The sequence below is a fragment of the Oreochromis niloticus genome, linkage group LG17 (assembly GCF_001858045.2).
Source record: "Oreochromis niloticus isolate F11D_XX linkage group LG17, O_niloticus_UMD_NMBU, whole genome shotgun sequence".
NCBI classification, from domain to species: Eukaryota; Metazoa; Chordata; class Actinopteri; order Cichliformes; family Cichlidae; genus Oreochromis; species Oreochromis niloticus.
This window is the reverse complement of record NC_031981.2, coordinates 24628196-24649825: the sequence shown is the minus strand read 5'-3', so window position 1 is coordinate 24649825 and position 21630 is coordinate 24628196. Positions and strand designations below refer to the sequence as shown.

The following is a 21630-nucleotide window of genomic DNA, read 5'->3' as shown; positions in this document are numbered from 1 at the left end:
GGTTTTTGCCAGGGCTGCAGCACTTGTTTGTGTCGCTTCTGTTATGAGAAAAGTTATTTACAGACCTGACAGCACATTCCAGAGACCACCCCCTCTTACAAGGCACTAATCATTTTTATCTCATCTGCTCTGGACTTTAATGAGGACCATAATTTAGTAAATGAATCTCAAGTTATATTGAATATAAAGGTTTTTGAGCTCTTACCTGATGAAAGGAGAACTCCTGTGAGGTGCTCAGAGAATAAAGAGCAGTCTCCATCTTAAGGAGGAGCGCACTTCCCTGGAGGATGTGCTGCTGCAGAACTTTGAAGTCATCAATGTGGCCAACTGCATGGCGGCCATGACAGTTATAAAAACAGCCATCTGTGTGATGTCCATGCAGGGTTGAGGCTGCTGAAAAGGAAAACGAGAGAACTGTGTCCAGTGCAGTCTTCTCTCTATGGATGTCACTTATTTGATTTAAGAGTACAGAAATCCCACATTTTTTTAAAAAAAAAGAACCTTTAAATGCCATAAAGGTACAGGTTCAAACTTAAGCCAGGAAGATGTGCAATAACCACACATTATCAGTGACATGAGGCAAGGAGTTATTATTTGAAAGAATTGTGGATTTGTGGATGTGGACTCAAAACATACATGATTACTGTTATTTCCTTTTTTGCTCAGACATAGTGTTCCCCATAGCCAACTGCTAATAGTTTCTGGTTTCATGTAAAATTATTCACACTGAGGGATACCTGAACAAAGCTTGCAGAATAATGTTTTCATGCTTAAAGTTATGATTATTATGGGTAGGATTGCATAGTCACAGTGCAAGTGCTGCTTGAAATATCTCACCCTGATCAGTTGCTCCAGTTTCCTCTGTGTGTTTCTGCATAGCATGCAAAGGAGAGGAAGGACTGAAAAGTCCAGTGTCTCTCACAGGTGGAGAGGGAACGCTATCTGTGGAGACAGATTCCCATCAGTACTGACCTTAAAGTTTCCTTGTTAATACATTTTTGTAATTCTAGTGCTGTGATCTGCCATATTTGTCAGGATTTTCAGAAACAGTCCAGGTGCTTCAGATATACTGACCGCTGAAGAGCTGCCTCCTGGCTTGAGGCTGCGTGTCAGCTTCTCTGCTCAGCTGCTGCTCCAGCTGAATGTGCAGCTCTTTGGGATCAACGACTGTTGTGCTGTCACTGCCCTGACCTGTTAGAGAACACACAAATACTGGTGATTAACAAAGAAAGCAGACAATGTGTCTTCTGTGTGGGAGCGAGAGATTAAGAAAAGAAGCAGGTCCTCATTGTAACTTCAATGTGAAAATCATCTAATGTGTCACTTTTCTGAAGAAATTTTTAAGTTCACAAACTCACACACATGGACCAGTTTTCATATTACTGCATCCCTAAACAGAAACATAATTCCAGCAGCCGTCTTTTATGAATGGCAGCTCATAGAAAAAATCCCACTTGGAAAATAGTGATTGATGCCAGTGGGGTTCATTTATTAATATATGTAAAATAATCCAAACAAAATAAGTGTGCATGCAAAATTTTTGGCTGATTAATGAAACGTGAAATGTTTTTCATCAGAGATGAAAAATAAGATATAAGAAGGAAGCAGGTGGAGGAGATGAAGAGCCTCCAGCCCAATGGGAAGTAGCAAACTGACAAGAAATGAATGCCATTGATGACATCCAGCAAATATGCAAGTCTTTTTAGTAAATGCAGCTTTAATATGCTAAGCATTTAGGCTTAGGTATATTGGCTAAAGCTTGAACATACACTTTTTCACTCAATTGTTTGTGTTGTACGTTACATTTAAATTCTTTATTGTTATTTAACTCTATGATTTTTTTTTTACATTGTTCTGGAAAACAAAATCATTGCCAACATAAGTTTAAAACATAAGACAGACTGGTATACATGTGGTCTGGGGAAGTTTTAAATTGGTTTATAAAGTATTAAAAAAAATTAATGTAGGAAAATACTGATGAATTTTCGATACGTGCATGTTTCTATGGCCTGTTTAAGCACAGTTTTGTGTGTGCACCATGTTTAGAATTAAAAATATTACTTCTAGAATACTTAGAGAAATTTTGCATTACTCATTTTCCTGCCCTGCGATAAACTGGCCACATGTCCGTAGTGTATCTTGCATCTTGACTGCTATGATAGACTCCAGCACCACAATGTCTCTGAATTCAGTAAAGACAAATGGATGGATGGATGGATGGATGGATGGATGGGTGGATGGGTGGATGCTTTTCTTCACTACATCGAGTTAAAGCCGCTTACTGATCTGAACAGGTGACTGTGTGTTGATTCTTACCAGTGGGCACATTTGTGGTGACTCTCCCCTTTTTGCGATACACCTGCAGCTCACATTGAAGAGAATGGACCAAACTGCGGCTCTCACAAAGCTGCTGCCGGAGAACAGTCAACTCATGCTGGAGCCTGAGGTATTTCATAAAACGCATGAAATCATGTTATTTATTACCTACGATTTCTTTAAGATATGTGTTTCTTTAAGATATGTGTTTCCTTCAAAATAGTCCCACTAAAATGTCTAAAAATGTCTAAAAAGTATTCCAGTGACAAAAATTAAGCACAGAGCTAGAGAAACAAACAGACTACCTGTTGATGGTTTCCTGGTTCCTCAGTCTGTCTTGTTTCAGGTGTAAAATCTCCTGACTCTGAGCTTCAGCCTCAGTTTGGAGCTTCCTGGTTTGCTCTGCCCACTTCTCAGCCTCTAGCTCCACCTCCTTCACCCTGGAACGCTCCTGGAGCGCCACCTCCCTCAGCTGCTCTGCCTCCTTAGTGCTCTCTGCATGATACATAACAACAGAGCAGAGTGGATATTTTGAATTTTTTTGTCTGATTTCAGGCAGTGACATTTAAGAAGAATCACATTTACATTCTGAATAAATAATATAAATAATGACTCTTGAGCTTATGACATGGTAGTAACCATTGTACTGTACCTTTGGTGACCTGCTTCAGCTGATTTTGTAGACTAACATTTTCCTCTTTTAGAAGTCTAATCTCACTGGCAAGCTGGTTGACTGATTCCAGTCCCTGGATGTAAATATTGGTAGGAGCACCTTTGGAGGAGATGGAGACAGAGGAGTGAAAAATAAGTGAATGACAGAAGAAACCATCTTTGTAAATTCAATTTAAAGCAATAAAATTTCTATAACATATTTTGTTAGAACTAAATTCAATGCTTTTCAAAACTTTAAGCCCTGCAGATAACACGAACAGTGTTTGTTTGTCTCTGTTACCTTTCTCAGTGGTGGTTCGGGCCAGTTTCTCCTCCAGCTGTTGTCGGAGACGGTCGTTGGTGTGGATGGAGTCCTCCAGTCTCTGCCTCAGACTCCTGATTTCCCTCAAGTGCTCCTTCATCAGGTCTGAACCTGTAGCAGACAAAGTGTCGAGTGAGTGTCCGTTGTGAAATCACCATCCACACTCACCTAATAAACTAATAAGGCAAGAAAAAGATCATTTATTGTCAAAAACAGCGACTGATTTTTGAGTATTTTAATTCCAAACATGTCTGGATGTGTGTTTAACTAAACCCTTTCAAATGTTATTGCATATTTAATCCATGTTCAATAAAATAAAACTTCCTATACATGATTTAAAATTTCAGTTCATTTGCAACACAGCGCTCACAAAACATTCAATATGTTTCAGATCAATTTGATTTTATTTATAGCGCCACAACAAAAGTTGCCTGAAGGTGCATTCACAGCCTGATGGATTGAATGTTTGATTCGTAAAACAAAACAAAAAACCTACATGTCTTTTCTGGCTTTGATCCCAATACATCAGCAAAATGAAAGAATAATTCAGAAGCCGAGCTTTTATAGTATTCATTTGAAAAGTCTGCAATTTTTTAAACTTATTACAAACCTATAACATCTCGTCTTTGACCATTTTGCAAACAAATATTCCAAACTAATTTCAGCCCAGTGTTATGCAATTTTTGTTGTTTTTTTCTTAGTATTTCTTTTAAGGCTATAAGAAAATAAGAATAAGAATATGCATTTAATGTCCCAGCTAAGGAAATACAGTTTAGACTATTTTACTCCACCAGTTTGATAAAAACATATTACATAAGCATACCCAGGCCCTAGTGTCAGTATGGAACTTGTACATACAAAACACTGAACAATTTTCTAAACATAAACACCCATAAATCAAAGAACCCATCAGGCACATTAAAGCTTTACCTGTGTGACTGTTGCCTGACTGGTACCCTGAGGATCCTGATGACAGGTCAGCCCCAGTTCTCACCGCTCGATTTCCATAGCTCACATCCCACAATGCACTGCTCTCCAGGAGGCTGGCCCCAGCTTTCATTGTCAAGCTGGCATCCAGACTACTGTTGCTAGCAGCACTGCTGAAAGGAGAAGGTTGGAGTCCTTGGTAGGAGAGAGGCAGTAAGTCAAAGGAGTCGGGCTGCTGGTAGACAAATGGGAAACCCTGACGCAGTTTGGCTTGAGGAGTAGAAAACCCTGCAGAGGATGAGAAGATTTAATGAAACAACTAAAGGAAAAGCGGATAGCTTATATATTGTGCAAATACATGGTCTGTTTTTCGTGTGTGTGTGTCTTAGAGAGACCAAGAGCAAGATGAAGGGATTTCTCCTGACATCGGGAGCAAGTTTGTTAATCAGCCAAATGAAATCTGTCTGGTTGGGGCTTTCTGAAAGCTCTAATTCCCATCAGTGTTTTAAGATCACAGCAAATCCCTCTCCAGCTGGAGGCTCTGGCTTCATTAAACATCAAGTGCAGAACAGTTGCTTAATGAGTAAGAAAGCACAGTGTGTTAAAGATAAAGGCAAAGGGATGACAGTGAGAAGAAAGAGACAAAGGCAGTTGGGGAGAAATGAATTATTAAAGCTGGTCAGCTCCCTCTCTGCTTAACTACAAGAAGCCATCTTATAACTTCATTATAGTGTACAATTCAGAGGTAAATATCGAGAAATTAGTAGAGTACAACTAAATGCAACATGTTATGTGCTCTAATCATGTGATGCTCTTTATTAAGACACACAAAATGTCAGAAATTCAGGATCTGCAACCAAATCAGAGCATAAAATCAGCCTCTATGCTGATCTAACAAATCCCCCACATATCTTTTAGAAAGTAAACAATACAAAGTCATTCATTGGTATCATGCCCCAGTATTTTATGGGGCACTAATTACCATATAATGCACCAGCACAAGCATAAATGTGGCCAATGACATCGCCATCTTATGTAGGTTATGTCATAGGGTCCAAAAAGATGCCCTGTAGAAGTCTAAAACATTTCTAATGATTTAGACTTCTGAAGCATTCAGCAATTGTTGAGTAATCGTTACTCTTAGGCAGACTAAATGCATTTTATTTCACCAGCAGCTGCTTAATTTTGTAAAGAAATTCAAAGGATTGTTTCTGGAAGGAATCAGTTCTTGGTTGCACACTCCATTTAATTTGTTAAGTTTGAAGTGGGTCAAACACAAAAGCATGCACAGACATGACGCACTGCCTTTGTCTGCCAGCTGCCTTTGTAACATCTGCAGCTCCTGGTGCACCTCAGTCAGGGAGAAACCCATACCCCCACTGCTTTGGCAACGGGTTCGCAGGTTGGAAGGGCGAGGATGGAAAGGCAAGCGTGTCTTCTTGGCGGAGGAAGTGGGGGAAGTGTGAAAGGAAGTAGGGCTGAAAACTGAGACAGGAGCTGGGAGAAAAGGGGAAGGTAAATATGATAGACAGACACAAAAAAGCAAAGAATAAAGAAAGATACAGGAAGGAGCAGTTGCAATCTACATGAGTTGAAGGACATTTTCTGGGGTCCTTCCTACCTGTCTGACTCTGCATGCCTGTGTGTTGGGAGCTGGTGGATTGCATGCTGGAGCAGCTATGACAGGACTGGGTTCTGTGAGATGAGGTGATAGATGGAGGGATAGATGGATGGCGTGACACTGTTCCATGGTGACAATCTGGAAATGAAAAGACGTACACAAAACACTGATTCTATGCATTTTATGATTAAGAGTTGATACTGCAAAGGTGAAATGGCAAAACTGCAGTGTGGGACTTGCTCATTTTGTTCTCAAGAGCCTTAAAATGTATGTAAATGCTCTGCTGGAAACAGATCATCAATTGCAATTTCCTCACAAATGAGTAATATTTGCATGGAATTACACAAATATTCATAATTGGAATTCCCTCTGGATTGTGTTGGTTAAAACAAGAAAGAAAGAAAGAAAAACACTCCCACCTGTGCTCACTTTGGCAGAAGTCTGTGATTCATCCTGACCAAGCTCACTGGCAGCATCCACATCAGAGCACAACTCCAGGTCCTCAATTGTGGATCCATGCTCATCGGACACATAAGAGATGCGATCTGATTGGTCGGTGGTATCAGAGAGGGCGTGACCGCTGCAGGGTGTGTCAGAACGATGAGGATGATGGTGCTGCTGATGCTGGTTTAGTCTGGCACGGAGAGACTCAATGACCTTGTCCTTCTGCTGCAGCTCTTTACTGAGCCTGTACACACGTGCACACACACACACACACACATATATACCATGGTCAATGCACAATATATTTATCGTGCCAGATATAGCTAAAATTGAATTCTCCTCTGTACTCCCTAATTATTAGGCCACAAATAATGTGCAGATAACAATCTTTTGATCAACTCTGGCAAACCTGACACATAACAGCATTTATAGCGCGCCCCCCTCCCCCCCCCCCACACCCCCACCCCCGCTTCCCCACACACAGACACACACACAGAGAAACACACACACAATTTAAAATGAAAGGTAAAATGTTTAAAGGTACTGAAGCCTGATTTCTGTGTGCTAAGGAATCTGAGAGTAGTAGCTGCATGAGCTGTATCCATGTGACTTAAAGGATAAGTATTATTAAGTAGTGCTGTACCAGGTGTGTGAGTCACCTGCCTGCTCTTCTCACAAAAGGCTTTGCTGACTGCATCATGTTGCTTTGGGGAAGCCTCTTAGTGACTAACACATACATGACACTGTATCAGATCACATGTGTAAGAATCTAGACTGACATTACACAAGTCAATGAAGAAAAACTAGAAAGGGTTTATGCAGCTAGAAGTCAAGAAGGAACAACAGTAGCACAACACACAAATAATAACACAAGTTGCATATGCACAGTTATAAGAAATAAATTATGCATCCCTATATGCCTCACATCATCTGTTTCTCTTGAATATGTGTTCTTGCATAGTCCATAGAATGCTGTGAAAAAGTATTTGTCCCCTTCAATATTTATATATATATATATATATATATACATATATATATATATATATATATATATATATATATACATACACATACACATATATACATATATATATATATATATATATATATATATATATATATATATACACATACACATATATACATATATATATATATGTCACACGTTTCAGATCATCAAACTAATTTTAATATTACATAAAAGTCACGTGTCAGAACTACCTTGACCTATGTGAAAAAAGTAACTGCCCACTTTGTTAAATTTATTAATTAAATGTGATTGACACATTTTTTGGAAAGCTATGTTCACTTTCACCAGCCACACTCAGGCCTGATTACTGCTACACCCGATGAATGAAGAAATAATTTCAACAGAACCTTTCTGACAAATTGAAGTAACAAAGTCATTGACATCTATCAGTCTTGTGAGGGTTAGAAAGTCTAAGGCTTTGGAACTCAGGCCCATGGTCCTCCACAAATGAATAAAGTTGGAACAATTGTGAGCCTTCCCATGAAATGCATTGATGGCACATCCAGGAAGTCACAAAATAACCCAGAACAACATCTAAAGAACTGCAGGCCTGACCTGGCTCAGTAATGGAGGAAGGTCAGGTTCACAATTCAACAGAGGCTGTGCAAAAATGGCATCCATGCGAGCGTTCCAAGGAAAACCACTGCTCACCAAAAAGAACACAAAGGCTCATATTTGCATCTTGATGAGCCTCAAGACTTACGGAAAAGAGATTCTATTGACTAAAGATACAAAAGTTGGACTTTGGACACAACACTAGTAACCATCAGCATACAGGGCAAACTGGGTAGTTTTGTTCCATTCTCCTTGTCCAGGTGGTTTTTGAGCACCTCCTCCTCTGCCTCCACCTTTGGACTGAGGTACTCTCTTGGGCTCTGCCTGCAACCCACTATCCATCAAGACTGCATACTGTCAGATGCTTTGCCTTTACTTAAGCAGCGGTACGATCACAAAAAAGAGGGGAAATACCTCATGCACAGGTATTTAACCACACAGCATGCAATTAATTTGCACAAATGTAAAGTCTTTGATATGCTGCTTAGCTGCTTTGGTGGTGACTCTCAAAGTGGAACCAATGAGAACCAATAATTGAATCAATAAGGAATCGAATCGATAAGTGATATCAATAATGGAATTGCAATTGCTGAATTGGTATCAATTCCCATCTCTAACTGCACCCCATGGTCACTGGTCAGAACGATTTACCTGTTCAGTCACAAAGACCTTCCTGCTCACAGATGGCTTCACTCCTTGTACTCGCCTCCTTCCGACTCACTCCTGTGAAACTCTCCACCCTCCACTGTGCTCGACTTCTCAGTTCTGGAACCCAATCTGCCATCATCAGCTAATGAAATGTCTACCTGTTCACAGACCCTTTCTCACCGCTGATGTTGACTGAAACTCCGGCTCACACACCCTCGCTGATCCTGAACTATATAGACAAACGTTTGCCCTTCGTCTGACACTGTTCATTGGGTTTTGTATTAATGTAATCATGACAAACACAGCATTTCATAAAATGTCACACCACTAGATAAACACAGTGGTGGAAGGGTAATGGATGGAGGTTGGTTAAAAGGATGGATGGATGGAAGGTTTTGGAGGGCTCCAGGGTGCAGTAACTTTCTCACATGGTTCCATTTAGCTTTGCGTAGCTTTTTCCCTTTAATAAATGAAATCATCAACTGGGCAGCTCGGTGGCACAGTGATTAGCAATTGCCTCACAGAAAGAAGTTACTGAGTTCAACTCTGCCTTTCTGTGTGGAGTTTATATGTTCTTTGTATTTGCGTGGGGACTCTCCGGGTACTTCGGCTTCCCCCCACAGTCCAAAGACAGAGTGGGGTTAGATTAGCTGGTCATTCTAAATTACAAATAGCTGTCTTTTTGTGTTAGCCTTGCAACAGACCGGTGATCTGTCCAGGGCGTAGCCTGCCTCTTGCCCTATGTTAGCTGGGATAGGCTCCAGCTCCCAGCGACCCTGATAAGGATGAATCATTTAAAAACTGCCCTTTGTAAAGGGGGCAAATATTTTTCACAGCACTACACATGTATGCCTGTACCAGAAAAATAACACTAACTATTCCCATGGTTAACTCTGTATAAAGACAGGAATTTGATGGGAAAAGTACTCTGTCCAGTCCAGTAAAGAGTGAGCTCTAAAATCTTTTTGAGCAAGCCCACAGCTGTCAGGAGCAGACGTTTATATCCTCCCACAGCTTTTTGGGGTGCATTTTAGCCTTTGTTGGATAGAGACAGTGTGGACAGACAGGAAAGCAACCCAGGCTCTTACTTTCTGGCAGACAGGGCTGCCTGCTCACCCACTGAGCTAAACTGGCCCCATCCATCCATGGTCTTTAACCAGTAATTAGGGTGGGCACTGTAATGCACTAGGAGGATCCCAGCACCCACTGCACCAGCAAGGTTCATACCCAGTGGCAGTCAGGGTGCTGATGTCCAGCCTGTAGACGTCTGCGTGTCCCTCCAGTGATATGTCTTTCCAGACCATCACTGACCTACCACCAATATCTCTCACATGTGCTCAGGGTGAACATGCTCTCATATGAGAAAAGCAAAGGGTCCTAATGGTGGACTTGCCAATTATGGTATTCTATGGCAAATGGCTACCGGGCTCCATGGTGCCCAGACGTCAGGCCACCCTCATGACCCTATCCAAATGTGAAACTAGTGAAAGATGGATGAGGAGGAAAAAAATGCCAGTGTCCTACATCTGTGAAACTATTCTTGATCTGGGGCTGGTCTCATAGTTGCCATTTAGTATGTTATTAATTTAATTAACACCAAAACAACTGAAACCGAATAACAACACCTTCTCCTATGTAACTGACCAGAACAATATCCAAGAAGTTTTACTGACTTCATGCTATACTCTGATGGAAAATTATTCTTTTATTTTTTTGAGCAGTGTAGATTATGAATATTACTTCTCAAAAACCACAAGTTACCCCCTTTGACCATCCTGTTTGTTTTTACTAAACTACAGACGAATTCAAGAAATAGCCAACCAAGCAGATTAGTAAGGTGCTGGAAGACTAGAGCTGCTAGAACAGCACTGATTGTCCAAACCTGCTGAACTCTAATAAAAGAATGGAAAAAGACGAACACACTGGTCAACAGCCATCAACGATAATCATCTGGGATTAGATTTGGTGAGTGTGAAGGCCACATTCATCAGATGATGAAGGCAAACACTCAGAACAACATATTGATCTCTTATGATAGCAGTAGTCTGCCAGCTTCCCCCACTTCCAACATTTACTCTAAACAAACTAGATGCTTTGCTCGTATAGTTAATGCATAAACATGACTGTAACTAAAATAACAGAAGCTTGTTATACTGTTTCAAATTGATAACATGTTTCTTTTTTTGTGCTGTCTTACTTGTCGAGCTGTGTGAGCATTGCTCTCCTCTCCCTGTCGGTGTGTTTCTTCAGCAGCAACAGCTCTCTCTCCTGAGCTTTCCACTCCCACAGGGAGAAAGAGAACAGAGAGTCTCTGTACAGTGGGCTGCTTTTAGACAGCATGACCTTCCACAGAGGAGCCATCACCCACCCTCAGTCACCCTCCGCTCCTAACACCCTCCACCAGGATGAGCGACCATGCCTCCTCTGTCTGCACTGTTTCTATTGAACTCTGCTGCAGTTTGTTCTTCTCTGCCGGGTCTCCAGAGGTAACAGAGAATGGTTCACTGGCATAGATGCAGAGATTCCCAAAATGTGTGTGACAGAAGGTACATTAGACAGGCAGGGCATAACACAGCAGCAGGAGGGATGACAGAATGCGCGGGTGATAAGGTGAAAAGCACAGAAAATCCTCATTAGGTTTGGGCTTCCCAGGGAGGGGTGTGGACCTTTCACAAACAGATCCTGCGAGTGTACTCAATCTGTCTACAGGTGATAGACAGACAAGCCAAATAACAATACTTGGATTAAGAGAGCAAAGAGTGAAGTCTGAAAAACAGAAAATGTTGTAAATCGACCACAACAGCTGAGCCTGATGATTAGGTGAAAGAAGAAAGAACAAAAACTTGCATGATCAACAAATTGAAAGTAGGGGTAATTGAAAAAGAAGAAGATAAGAAGATGAGCAGAAATATAAAAGTTTAAAAGTGGAAAACAGATAAATTACTCCACTCCCTGAGGAAATTCTGCTCTCCACAGCTCTGTATACTTTTCCTTTTCTGATGTTGTTGCTCCTAGGTTCACGACTGCTTGAATAATTCCCTGAAAAGAAAGCCTCTTGTTGCTACTCTTGGCACAATCTTTCACTCCACCAGCAAACGCACAGCTGCAGCAGCAGCAGGCCTGAGGCAGAGATGTAGTGACGAAAGAGTAAGAAGGAAACAGAGCTATGCATCTAAATCAAAGTCCAGATCCTGAGGGCTTATATGTTCATGCTCCAGCAACCATCAGAAAAAAACAGCTGAATGAAAGATCACGCACAAAGCATTGCTTCTTCTTTCTTCTGCTTGCTGATGTGTTTTCTAGCCACACCAATCTATCCATAAAAACATGTAAGCGTCGTCTTAGATGCAAACATGCAATCACAAAATGAAAATGTATTTATTTCAAGGTCTCAGAATATAAAAAGTATCCTCCACTGGATTTAAAAAGCTTCAGGTTGAAGGAAAAATCCCTTATGCCCAGCCTTCTGTCCATAAACACAAAAAAATCCAGGTTTATGGTGAGTAAATCTTACATAACAGAAATCGGTGCTCTGCTGGATGCATAGTGTCACGCGCTGCTCCTGATACACTGAAGCAAAGTGACGCTCTCTCTGACGGGCTTCATTGCTCACGTTTTCTCTCTTTCTCGCTCACTCCCTCTGTGTGTGTGTGTGTGTGTGTACGCGCGTGCGCACGTGTGTGTCTGTGTGTTTAGCTCCTCTTGACCTATTTCTGTCCCCATTTGAGGTCTTAATAACTTAACCTGATTAGAGGCCATGCCCTGAGCCAAATGCAGCAAAAAGCCTAAGCAGTATTACGCTATCAGTGCAGTCACTCATGTTATGTACTGTACATTTGGCCTGCTATCCATGTTATGTAGATACTGTTGTCCCTCAGAAAGACCACCCCAAGTGTAAGTTCTTATTACCTGTGGCTACACTTTAACAACTTACAGCAGCCATGTGCATAAGACCATGCAAAATATGTACTAGCGTCAACGCCTATAAATTGGTGGAACCTGACAGCCTGGCAGGAAATTCATTTTCTAATATGAGTTTAACACTGTGAAAAAATGTGCTGTATTTTGAATGAAAGTAGATTTGTTTTTAAACCTAAATAAACACAACATAACTCTACCTTCCAGCTAACATGGACAATGCTTTTAAAGACAACCAACTTGTACAGGATCGTCATATTGGTTCAGGAACAGTAAATATAATTGGTTTGCGTTTTTCTGTGTTGTTCTGTAAAAAACAGTGTAGGTCAGTATTTGCAAATTTAGATCCATTTAAAAAGCTAATTGGTCATCAGGGAATCAGTGCTTTCTTTAGATTGTATTTTAGCAAACATGTCTGAAACTTTGAGTGTTTAAACATAATCGTACTTTAGTAGCTAAAATAGATACTGTAATTTATTCTGTGTTTATTACACATTCTATGAAAGGGGTTCTGGATCCCTGAGCGTTGTGCTACTTTCAAAGAAACAAAATCAGTGGTAAACAAGACAATTTTCACATGTCTCACCTGTTTTTCTTGATATCAGGACATCTTGTATGCAAATCTGTCTGATTATTCATGCATTTACAAGCTGACAAACATAACTGACCACACAGTTCAATAGTTCAATGCAACCCCATACACACTGTATGTACACTCATAATCAGAGGGAAGGCTAAATTTCTGCCACAGAAAACACACTCGCTGATTCTCCTTCACATCTGGTCAACCATCTGTGCTGGAATAACACGTTGGCAGCTTACTGCAGGCCTCCCCCTGTTTATGTCTCCCTTAGGACGAGCTCTAATTTTTCATATAGCACTGTTTGTTTTTCGAGATTTGACCCAGCACACACTTTTATCCAACAGCAGTGGTGGAGCTCTAAGGACCAAGCCAGCGTTTTAGTGTGTTTACGGTAATTGACTGAAATTCATGTAACTGTTCGTACTTTTTAATGAGCATTAAGTATTTTTGTGACAGATTTACAGTCTGTGCTTTTGACCTCTCGGGCAGCCATGTGATTCTTTTCTTTTCGCTCATGCATGAAAATCGAAGAGCTGTGTTATGAAACAAAATTCAATGTTGTGTTACAAGTGATTGAACATCCAGGACAGTCATTGCTCAAGCAAAAGAAATGAGCTGCCAAAATCTGTGCTTATAGCTTTTGCTTAATGGAGCCTTGTAAAACTGTGTTCTTTCATCATAAAGCTGTGATGATACATTAAATGGCATTGAACACACTAATAAGGTGCCTGTGTGTTACAAATTCTTTAAACTAAACAGCTTTCTGCTGAAGAAATATTAAAGATTTGCACTTGCGCTTGAGGTTGTGGATTATTAAAGAGAAACTAAGATTTGATATTTGATTAGCAGCACTGTGTCAAATTAAAGCCAGTAACCAGATTCTTACTCTGGATGGCATTACCTTACCTAGGACATGTCCTTCAATGCACATATTAAACAAATATGTAGGACTGCTTTCTTCAATTTGTGCAATATCTCTAAAATTAGAAACATCCTGTCTCAGAGTGACGCTGAAAAACTAGTTCATGCATTTATTACTTCTAGGCTGGACTACTGTAATTCATTATTATCAGGATGTCCTAAAAACTCCATAAGAAAGCCTTCAGTTGATCCAAAATGCTGCAGCAAGAGTACTGACAGGGACTAGAAAGAGAGAGCATATTTCTCCCGTATTGGCTTCCCTTCATTGGCTTCCTGTTAAATCCAGAATTGAATTTAAAATCCTGCTCCTCACATACAAGCTCTTGCATAATCAGGCCCCATCTTATCTTAATGACCTTGTAGTACCATATCACCACATTAGAGCACTTCTCTCTCGCACTGCAGGCTTACTTGTTGTTCCTAGAGTATTTAAAAGTAGAATGGGAGGCAGAGGCTTCGGTTTTCAGGCCCCTCTTCTATGGAACCAGCTTCCAGTTTGGATTCGGGAGACAGACACTATCTCTACTTTTAAGATTAGGCTTAAAACTTTCCTTTTTGCTAAAGCATATAGTTAGGGCTGGATCAGGTGACCCTGAATCCTCCCTTAGTTATGCTGCAATAGGCGTAGGCTGCTGGGGGATTCCCATGATGCATTGAGTATTTCTTCTTCAGTTACCTTTCTCACTCCCTATGTGTTAATAGACCTCTCTGCATTGAATCATACTTGTTATTAATCTCTGTCTCTGTTCCACAGCATGTCTTTATCCTGTCTTCCTTGTCTCACCCCAACCAGTAGCGACAGATGGCCCCGCCCCTCCCTGAACCTGGTTCTGCTGGAGGTTTCTTCCTGTTAAAAGGGAGTTTTTCCTTCCCACTGTCGCCTAAGTGTTTGCTCATAAGGGGTCATATGATTGCTGGGGTTTTCACTGTTTTATTATTGTAGGGTCTACCTTACAATATTAAGTGCCTTCAGTTGACTGTTGTGATTTGGTGCTGTATAAATAAAACTGAATTGAACTGAATTGAAAATCTGATAGTGGAATGTAATTCATTTTTACACACACATGCGCGCACACACACACACACACACACACACACACACACACAAAGCTGTAATGAGGACTGACCGGATGGCAAGTAGCTCTGTCTTATCTGGGTTTTCGGAACAATCTCCTGTTTGAAAACAAAGAAAGAGCATTAATATCATTAACCGTTATCTGCACTCCCTGTTCATGAGAAATCCATGGTGTCATTTGTACTTTCTGAGACTTCACATCTGGTCTGATTTTAAGGCTGTACAATGAAACAACAAAAACAGACTCACTTCCACCAAATTTGGCATTAACTCTCTGTGCCAGAGCACTGCTCTGAGCTAACTGATCCCTGAAGCTCTGGCCCATGTAGTAGTCGATGTCGTTGGCTCTCAGCAGCTCCTCAAAGGCCTTGGTTGTGTCTCCCAGGTGCTGGGTGAGGATGCTGCACACACCCTGACCCTCTCGTAGCCGCTGGCGGAGGTGAGACAGCTCTTTGGCCTGCGCCTGGATCAGTGTGTCGAATTTTCTACACAATGTAGAGAAAGAAGAACATAGCACACCTGACAATGTGTAAAATAATACATGAAAACCTGCTTTTTTTATTGTTTGGCACTGTCTCATTCCATGGTGAAACTCGCTTCACTGTAGGCAGACGCTGATGTTATTTTCTCTCATCTGAGGGTGACAGTTTGGTTCTTCCAGATCTTTGCAAAATGGTGACGCATCTAAACAACTCTTACTTGCACTATTTGAAATGAAGATCTTGAACTATGCAGTTGTTTACAAATAGAGACCTTTCCAACTGTAAATCTACAGTTCTTCTTAAACCTTCTTAAAACTCATTAAAGATGTATGCTGCACAATTATTCAACGAGGGAATCTTTCAGAGTCCAAAGTTATCATGATATGCCCATTACTCACACCTGCTCCTAGTTTCTTTGGACTTACTTCCTATGGGGGAAAGATTTCTATATATATTTTACCTGAGTCAGTGTCACAGTGTTGGAACCGAAACTTCACTGAAGCCTCGCAGTTTATTCATAAATGGCAAATGGGGCAGCATGTTCCCAACCTCATGTTAGTTAATCCCCTCACTGTCAGGCTGCCGAGTTTACATAAAAGCATCTGTGGTTACACTTGATTACTAAAGCTTGATACTGACGAGCAATGTTTAAATGGGTTTTTGCTCATTTTAGGCAATTTCTGTCAATCAAACCCCCCCACCCCACCCCCCGACCCCAGTGAGTCCATATTATGATTTTTTGTCTTTTAAAAATTATTTTCCTGGTTTATTTCGCCATAAAGTTACCAATAGATACAATTTTAATATATTTGATACATTATAAAGTGCATATAGTCATTTCACATAACAGGCTAATTAACACTTTACTTAAATGAGAGCTTTTTTAGATGACATTAATTAAAAGCACTGTTTCGAGAGGAAATGACTTAACAGTAGTCAAAGTGTTTCTGGTAGTTTTTCCCCCCTCAGTATTGGTGAGGATCCCCAGAGAAGCTATAATGAGGGTTAAGCTATTATCATTTTAAAATGTAATACATGTACAGGACAGACTGAGCATAGCTGTGGATAGAAATTTTTAAAAATGTAGAGGCATGCTGTACAAAGCGCTTTATTCAATTCATCATTATCAGATGAAGGATTTTATTAATGGCATTCAAAAGGAAAATAATCAGTAAAAGACTGAATTACTGAAATTTACTGGAGGGATTTTACCTATATTTTGCCAATAATAGTAAAAGTTTGATTTAATCAAGTCAGATTTGCAAGCTTGTAGCTTTTTAATGAAGATATTCCTACTCTTCTCCAACAAATGACTGAAATTGGTGATGGGCACTGGTTTTTGTCTGACAACAGGATTGATCTCTGTGCCTCAGGAATTTCTGGAATTTTATGTTTTTGGACTACGGCAGCTTGGCGTTGTCTGAGGTTCTCCAGAAACTGACTCTTCCTGGCACTATTTAGGGTAAAAAAGCAGCCACTCTAGAACTGTCAAATAATCTGTTTATATTGGTCTGGTTTATGTTTTTGGTGTTGGCACAAACACTCATTGTGTTGAACTGGAAACAAAAGAAACCACCATCCCACCCCACCAACAAAGAAAAGAGTTAGAAAAATAGCAAAACAAACAAAAAACTGCATTGCAACGTCTTTCTTACCCTGGCAAGGTGGCAGACACTCCGTCCTCTGCCGCAGCCTTCTTTCCACCTTTCATCAGCTGGTCCTCCAGTGCATCCACACGAGACGCAAGCCTCTCTAGGTTCTTGTCGGGATGATGGGGTGAACCTAGTTGACCTCCCTTAGATGACTGCCAGCCCTCATTATCCTCTGCCCGGCTCTGTGAAGCTGATGCCTGGATGGACCAGTTGACCTTGTGGGGTATCGAAGGGCCATATTCACTAGAGGTAGAGAGGGAACGGAGGCGGCTCTGGAGCCCGGAGATCACTCCCTGGGAGCGGGATAGCTGTGAGCGGAGCTCCTTAACAAGGTGCTGGAGAGAGGAGGCCTCGTTACCATAACCGGCGCTCTGGGTGGTGGTTTTGCCATTGCTGCTGGCAGACCACCATTGGGAACCACATTCCAGAGACGTACACATTTCTAGGTCATCAAACTCTGTCAGGAAACATACAATGTGTTCATCAGATTCAGACTCAAAATCTGTTTCCTGTGAGTGACACTGAAATATATGATTGAAAAAACAAAGCATCAGTAACATCATTTAATGTCATCTTAAGGCCAATAGTCTGGGGTACTTTAAAATTATGAGATATGTGTATAAAACCTAGTAGCAGACTACTCTTTCATCCAAATACAACTCTCAAAAACATCCGTGGCGATCACTCAGAGTAGCTTTTATTGATTTGATTTCCCTTCTAAGGGGTCAATGAAAACCAAACCATGCAAGCAAAGCACACCACAGTATAACAGAGCAGCCAGGAAAGGCTTCAGGTCAAAGTTTTTCCTTTTATTTGACACCCATCGAGCTTTTAAGCTGGGAATGTAAACAGAGTGCTGAGCAGAATGCACTGGACGGTGAAGAGAAGGCTACTGTTTGGCACAAAGGCTGCACTTGGCTGCCCTCTGCTGTTTCTATGATACCCCGACAAATAACACTGACGAGTTGAATTTCAGGATATTTACGGACATTGTATGATTAGAAAAAACTCCTCATAAAACATTAATCAGAATTGAATGACATTACTGATATAAAATTCAAAACAAAGGGTCTCAAAGAACCACAGAGTCTTTTATATGGTGATAATAATACACACCGGGGCTGCTGGTGTCTTCTCTCTCAGCTTCATTTTCACTGCGGCCGCAGGTCTCATAGCCCAGATCCTGAAGGTCTACCTGGATTTGCTTGCTGTCCTGCTGCACTGCTGTCTCTGCTGCAGGGATACAGAAGAAGAAGGAGCTTTATTTCATTATGTTTGACACTGCTGGATCTACTATCCTCGTCAACTTCATAGCATTTTTTGGACAATTTTGAGGTATTATCTTATTATTAACATCACAAATTCAGTAGCACCACCACATTTGTTAAAAGGATAAGTTTGAAGTTTGTGTCCACTCACTGAGCAAGTCCCTGTAATCTTTGAGCTGCTCGGCCTGAGCCTGCACTGTGGCCTCAGAAACCATTAGCCTCTCGTGCAGCTCTTTGCTTTTCTGCTGCAGATGAACTGCCTTCTCACAAACTGCAGAGGACACAGTGGCCTGTTGTGAATCTGCGAACAGCTCGCCACCCTGGTCATTGTACTGGTTACAGACAGGGGGGAAAGATCGTGACTGTCAAAAACAATTTTAAACACCAAGTTTGCCTTTTAAATTTATACTTTCTTGTTTTTAATTTACATCACACGTTACAAAATGGAACAATAATAGTATATTTAGGATCCTCCCACCTGTGACGATTTAGAGTCCAGTGGCAACGTCTGATGTCTGCTGGCTCTCCTTTTCCTTTGTTCATCACTGGTCTGGATATTGGCCTGGGGCAGGCACAGCTCTCCTTCCCAGGCATCCCACAGTTCAGAGTTTTCCTCCTCTTCTTCTTCTATGGTCACATCCAACTCATTTTCATCCTTGTCTTCACCATCCAATGCATTCTGCTCATCACTCTGTTCACTGGCAGACTCCAACCCTCCATTCAGATGACGCTTTACTTCTTCATTCTCTACTTGCAAACTGAACAGAGCTTTCCTGTAAAAGAGGAAGGTTAAAATAAATAGATAGCTATATGGATAGATAGACTCTATTGTCCTCTAGTGGCCAAGAATAGATTAGTGTTGTCAGAAAAAAGTAAGCTACTTTCAGCTTTGCCACAAGGTGTCGCTATGTGTAGCTCCACAGGCTTTGATTTGACAGAGTTTACATCAGAAGCCCTTCCTGATTAACTCCAAGGGCGATTTGTGTCTTCAGCTGGAATCATATGCATTAACCGTTACACCACTGGAGACAAAACATACTAATCTGGAGTTTAAAATCTCTAAAAATTACCTCATCTGTGATAATGAAGAGAATCCTGCTTTCTCCAGCTGAGCCTTCAGCTCTCCCAGCTCTCTCTCAACCAGCCTCTTCTGCTCCACCAGCTGCTTGACTTTGATTAGCCCCTGACTTTCAAGCAGCATGCCATGGGACAGATTCTTCTCTGGACCTTCAGAACTCTGTACACACCCAGAAGTAAATGAATACATAATTCTGAGCAAATGATTAGAAACAGTACATTGTGCGTAATTTTTATTCTGCATGATTTATCTGTACAAACAAAATGAACAGCACAGCTGGAGGTTGCTCTCATACCTTGGTGTCGGTCTCTTCTTCGTCAATGCTTTCAGTGTATTCAGTGTTCAAATCATCAGCCTCAACATCATCCTCAGCGCTCAGCTCTGCAGGAAGCAGACCAAAGACAATCAAATCAGAAGATCAGTCTGCTTTTTCTTTTACTTCAGTTTTGAGCAATTCAGAAGTTTTCCAACTGAGTGTGAGACTATCACTTGCTCAATTCTTCTAATATTATTCACCCTCAGAATCATGCTGGTCATTTGTAACACAGCCTTGTCTAACAGTCTGAGTGTTAGGCTGTATGAGTTTGATTTTCTTGTTTATTGCACTCTGCTGCAGTTTAAAGGGGATTACACTTAAACCCTTAGATGGGATCTTAGGGATAGTCATATAGAGTTTAATCCAGAATTTAAAACCAGTGAGAAAGACTTAAAGAACGGATGGAAAAGGCTTAAAAAATTCCTGAAGATGACAGGATGTTGAGTGTTTTCCAAGCCTTGGAATTAAAGTTGTAACTGATAAAGAGCTAAGGCAAGACTGCCTCACAGTCTATGTTTAAGACGGGTTACTGTTATGAAGTCTTGGTAAAAAGTAATTATTCATTTTTAAATTAAATTAAAATAATGGAAGAAATCTGTTCTTACCTCACCAGTAATGATTACTAGCATTACCAAAAATGTCTGTATTTGCAGATATAAGTATATCAGTTATATATTAAGGTATGCAGTAGCCAGATCAGATACAGGAACTTGTTCCTCTTATGTGATTGATGTTTATGTCTATTGTTTCCTGACAAATAATGAATTAAAAAAAAAAATTAAAGATAAATAAATGTGACTTTTTTGTGGGGTCTAACAACCTCATTCCCTGGGGATCAACGTAATCTCTATATGCTAAATTTCAAATTATGACATAACTGCATATTAATCAGATGTTTCAGTCTGGCACAATTTCACTCAGTGAGGGGGAATGAAGGAGATATTTTCCTCTGAAAGGTGGACTGTGTGCTTGTGCTACCGTGTGTTCTACGTGAGTTAATATTGAACATTGCACATTAAACAAGGGAAAAAATGACTATTTCGGCTTTTGCAAGTATTCAAGTGGAATAAGCTGAAACCTCTGAAATCACAAAGGCATTAATCAGGTACAGTATGTTTATTATTTATTACAAACCACTTTGAGGGTGTTTGGCTCTGGAAGGGAAATTCAAGGGAAAGGTGCAGAAATGCCTGCAATGCAACAAATGTGGCTTCCCGTGGTGTCTGTGCAGACGCACAGCTTATATATTATTCAGTTTATATGATCAACAAACTTCATACTTACTGTGTTCTAGTGTGACATTTGTTAATTTAACAACAACAGAGCAACTGGACCAATAGTTGTTGGAATGCATAAAAGCAAACATACAAACTAAATATACACGATCACTGTACTAAAGACAATGTGGAATGTGCTTAGATTTCCATGATCTTCAGACAGCATGTGACTCGAGTTAAGTATACAGAAATCTCAAACTTGCTGCAAAAGCATGCAAAGGCACACAAACACCGTCATATAAAGGTTACATTCTGGAGCGCACACTACAACAATATTTGCAGTTATAATCATAATGATGATGTGTTATTCAAAAAATAAAAAATAAAATGCCTTGCTATCATTTTAACGCAAAAGAAGCAACACTAATTGTGCAAAATCACAATAACCGCACTACAACATTTACAAAGTTATTAAACAAAATGTTCTTTTTTGGGAAGCTACAAGCTCAGGTCAATATCCATCCATCCGCTTTCATCTACTGGTTAGAGAGTTCCATGTTAGTATTTTCACCCCAAAAAGTTTCAGCTGATAAAGTTATGGTACAT

The 21630-nt window shown here is 40.6% G+C and overlaps 1 protein-coding gene across 10 annotated transcripts in view; it reads right to left on the bottom strand.

The window, feature by feature from the left end:
* pde4dip (phosphodiesterase 4D interacting protein) overlaps nt 1-21630 on the bottom strand; it is a 90632-nt gene that overhangs the window by 5234 nt on the left and 63768 nt on the right. For 6 of the 10 annotated variants that reach the window (XM_019346730.2, XM_013273524.3, XM_025899744.1 and 3 more), the window contains 19 exons: nt 19787-19872; nt 19484-19650; nt 18892-19186; nt 18565-18745; nt 18262-18378; nt 17149-17602; nt 15261-15496; nt 15064-15109; nt 6257-6525; nt 5838-5975; nt 5519-5713; nt 4220-4504; nt 3269-3400; nt 2969-3088; nt 2622-2811; nt 2317-2441; nt 1075-1191; nt 838-942; nt 206-393 (listed from right to left, as the gene is read on the bottom strand). In XM_019346730.2, the coding sequence (XP_019202275.1) occupies nt 206-393; nt 838-942; nt 1075-1191; nt 2317-2441; nt 2622-2811; nt 2969-3088; nt 3269-3400; nt 4220-4504; nt 5519-5713; nt 5838-5975; nt 6257-6525; nt 15064-15109; nt 15261-15496; nt 17149-17602; nt 18262-18378; nt 18565-18745; nt 18892-19186; nt 19484-19650; nt 19787-19872 (3446 nt within the window). The remainder of the gene's footprint in view (nt 1-205; nt 394-837; nt 943-1074; nt 1192-2316; nt 2442-2621; nt 2812-2968; nt 3089-3268; nt 3401-4219; nt 4505-5518; nt 5714-5837; nt 5976-6256; nt 6526-15063; nt 15110-15260; nt 15497-17148; nt 17603-18261; nt 18379-18564; nt 18746-18891; nt 19187-19483; nt 19651-19786; nt 19873-21630) is intronic. The other 4 variants (XM_019346727.2, XM_025899743.1, XM_013273523.3 and 1 more) reach the window with 4 other exon arrangements.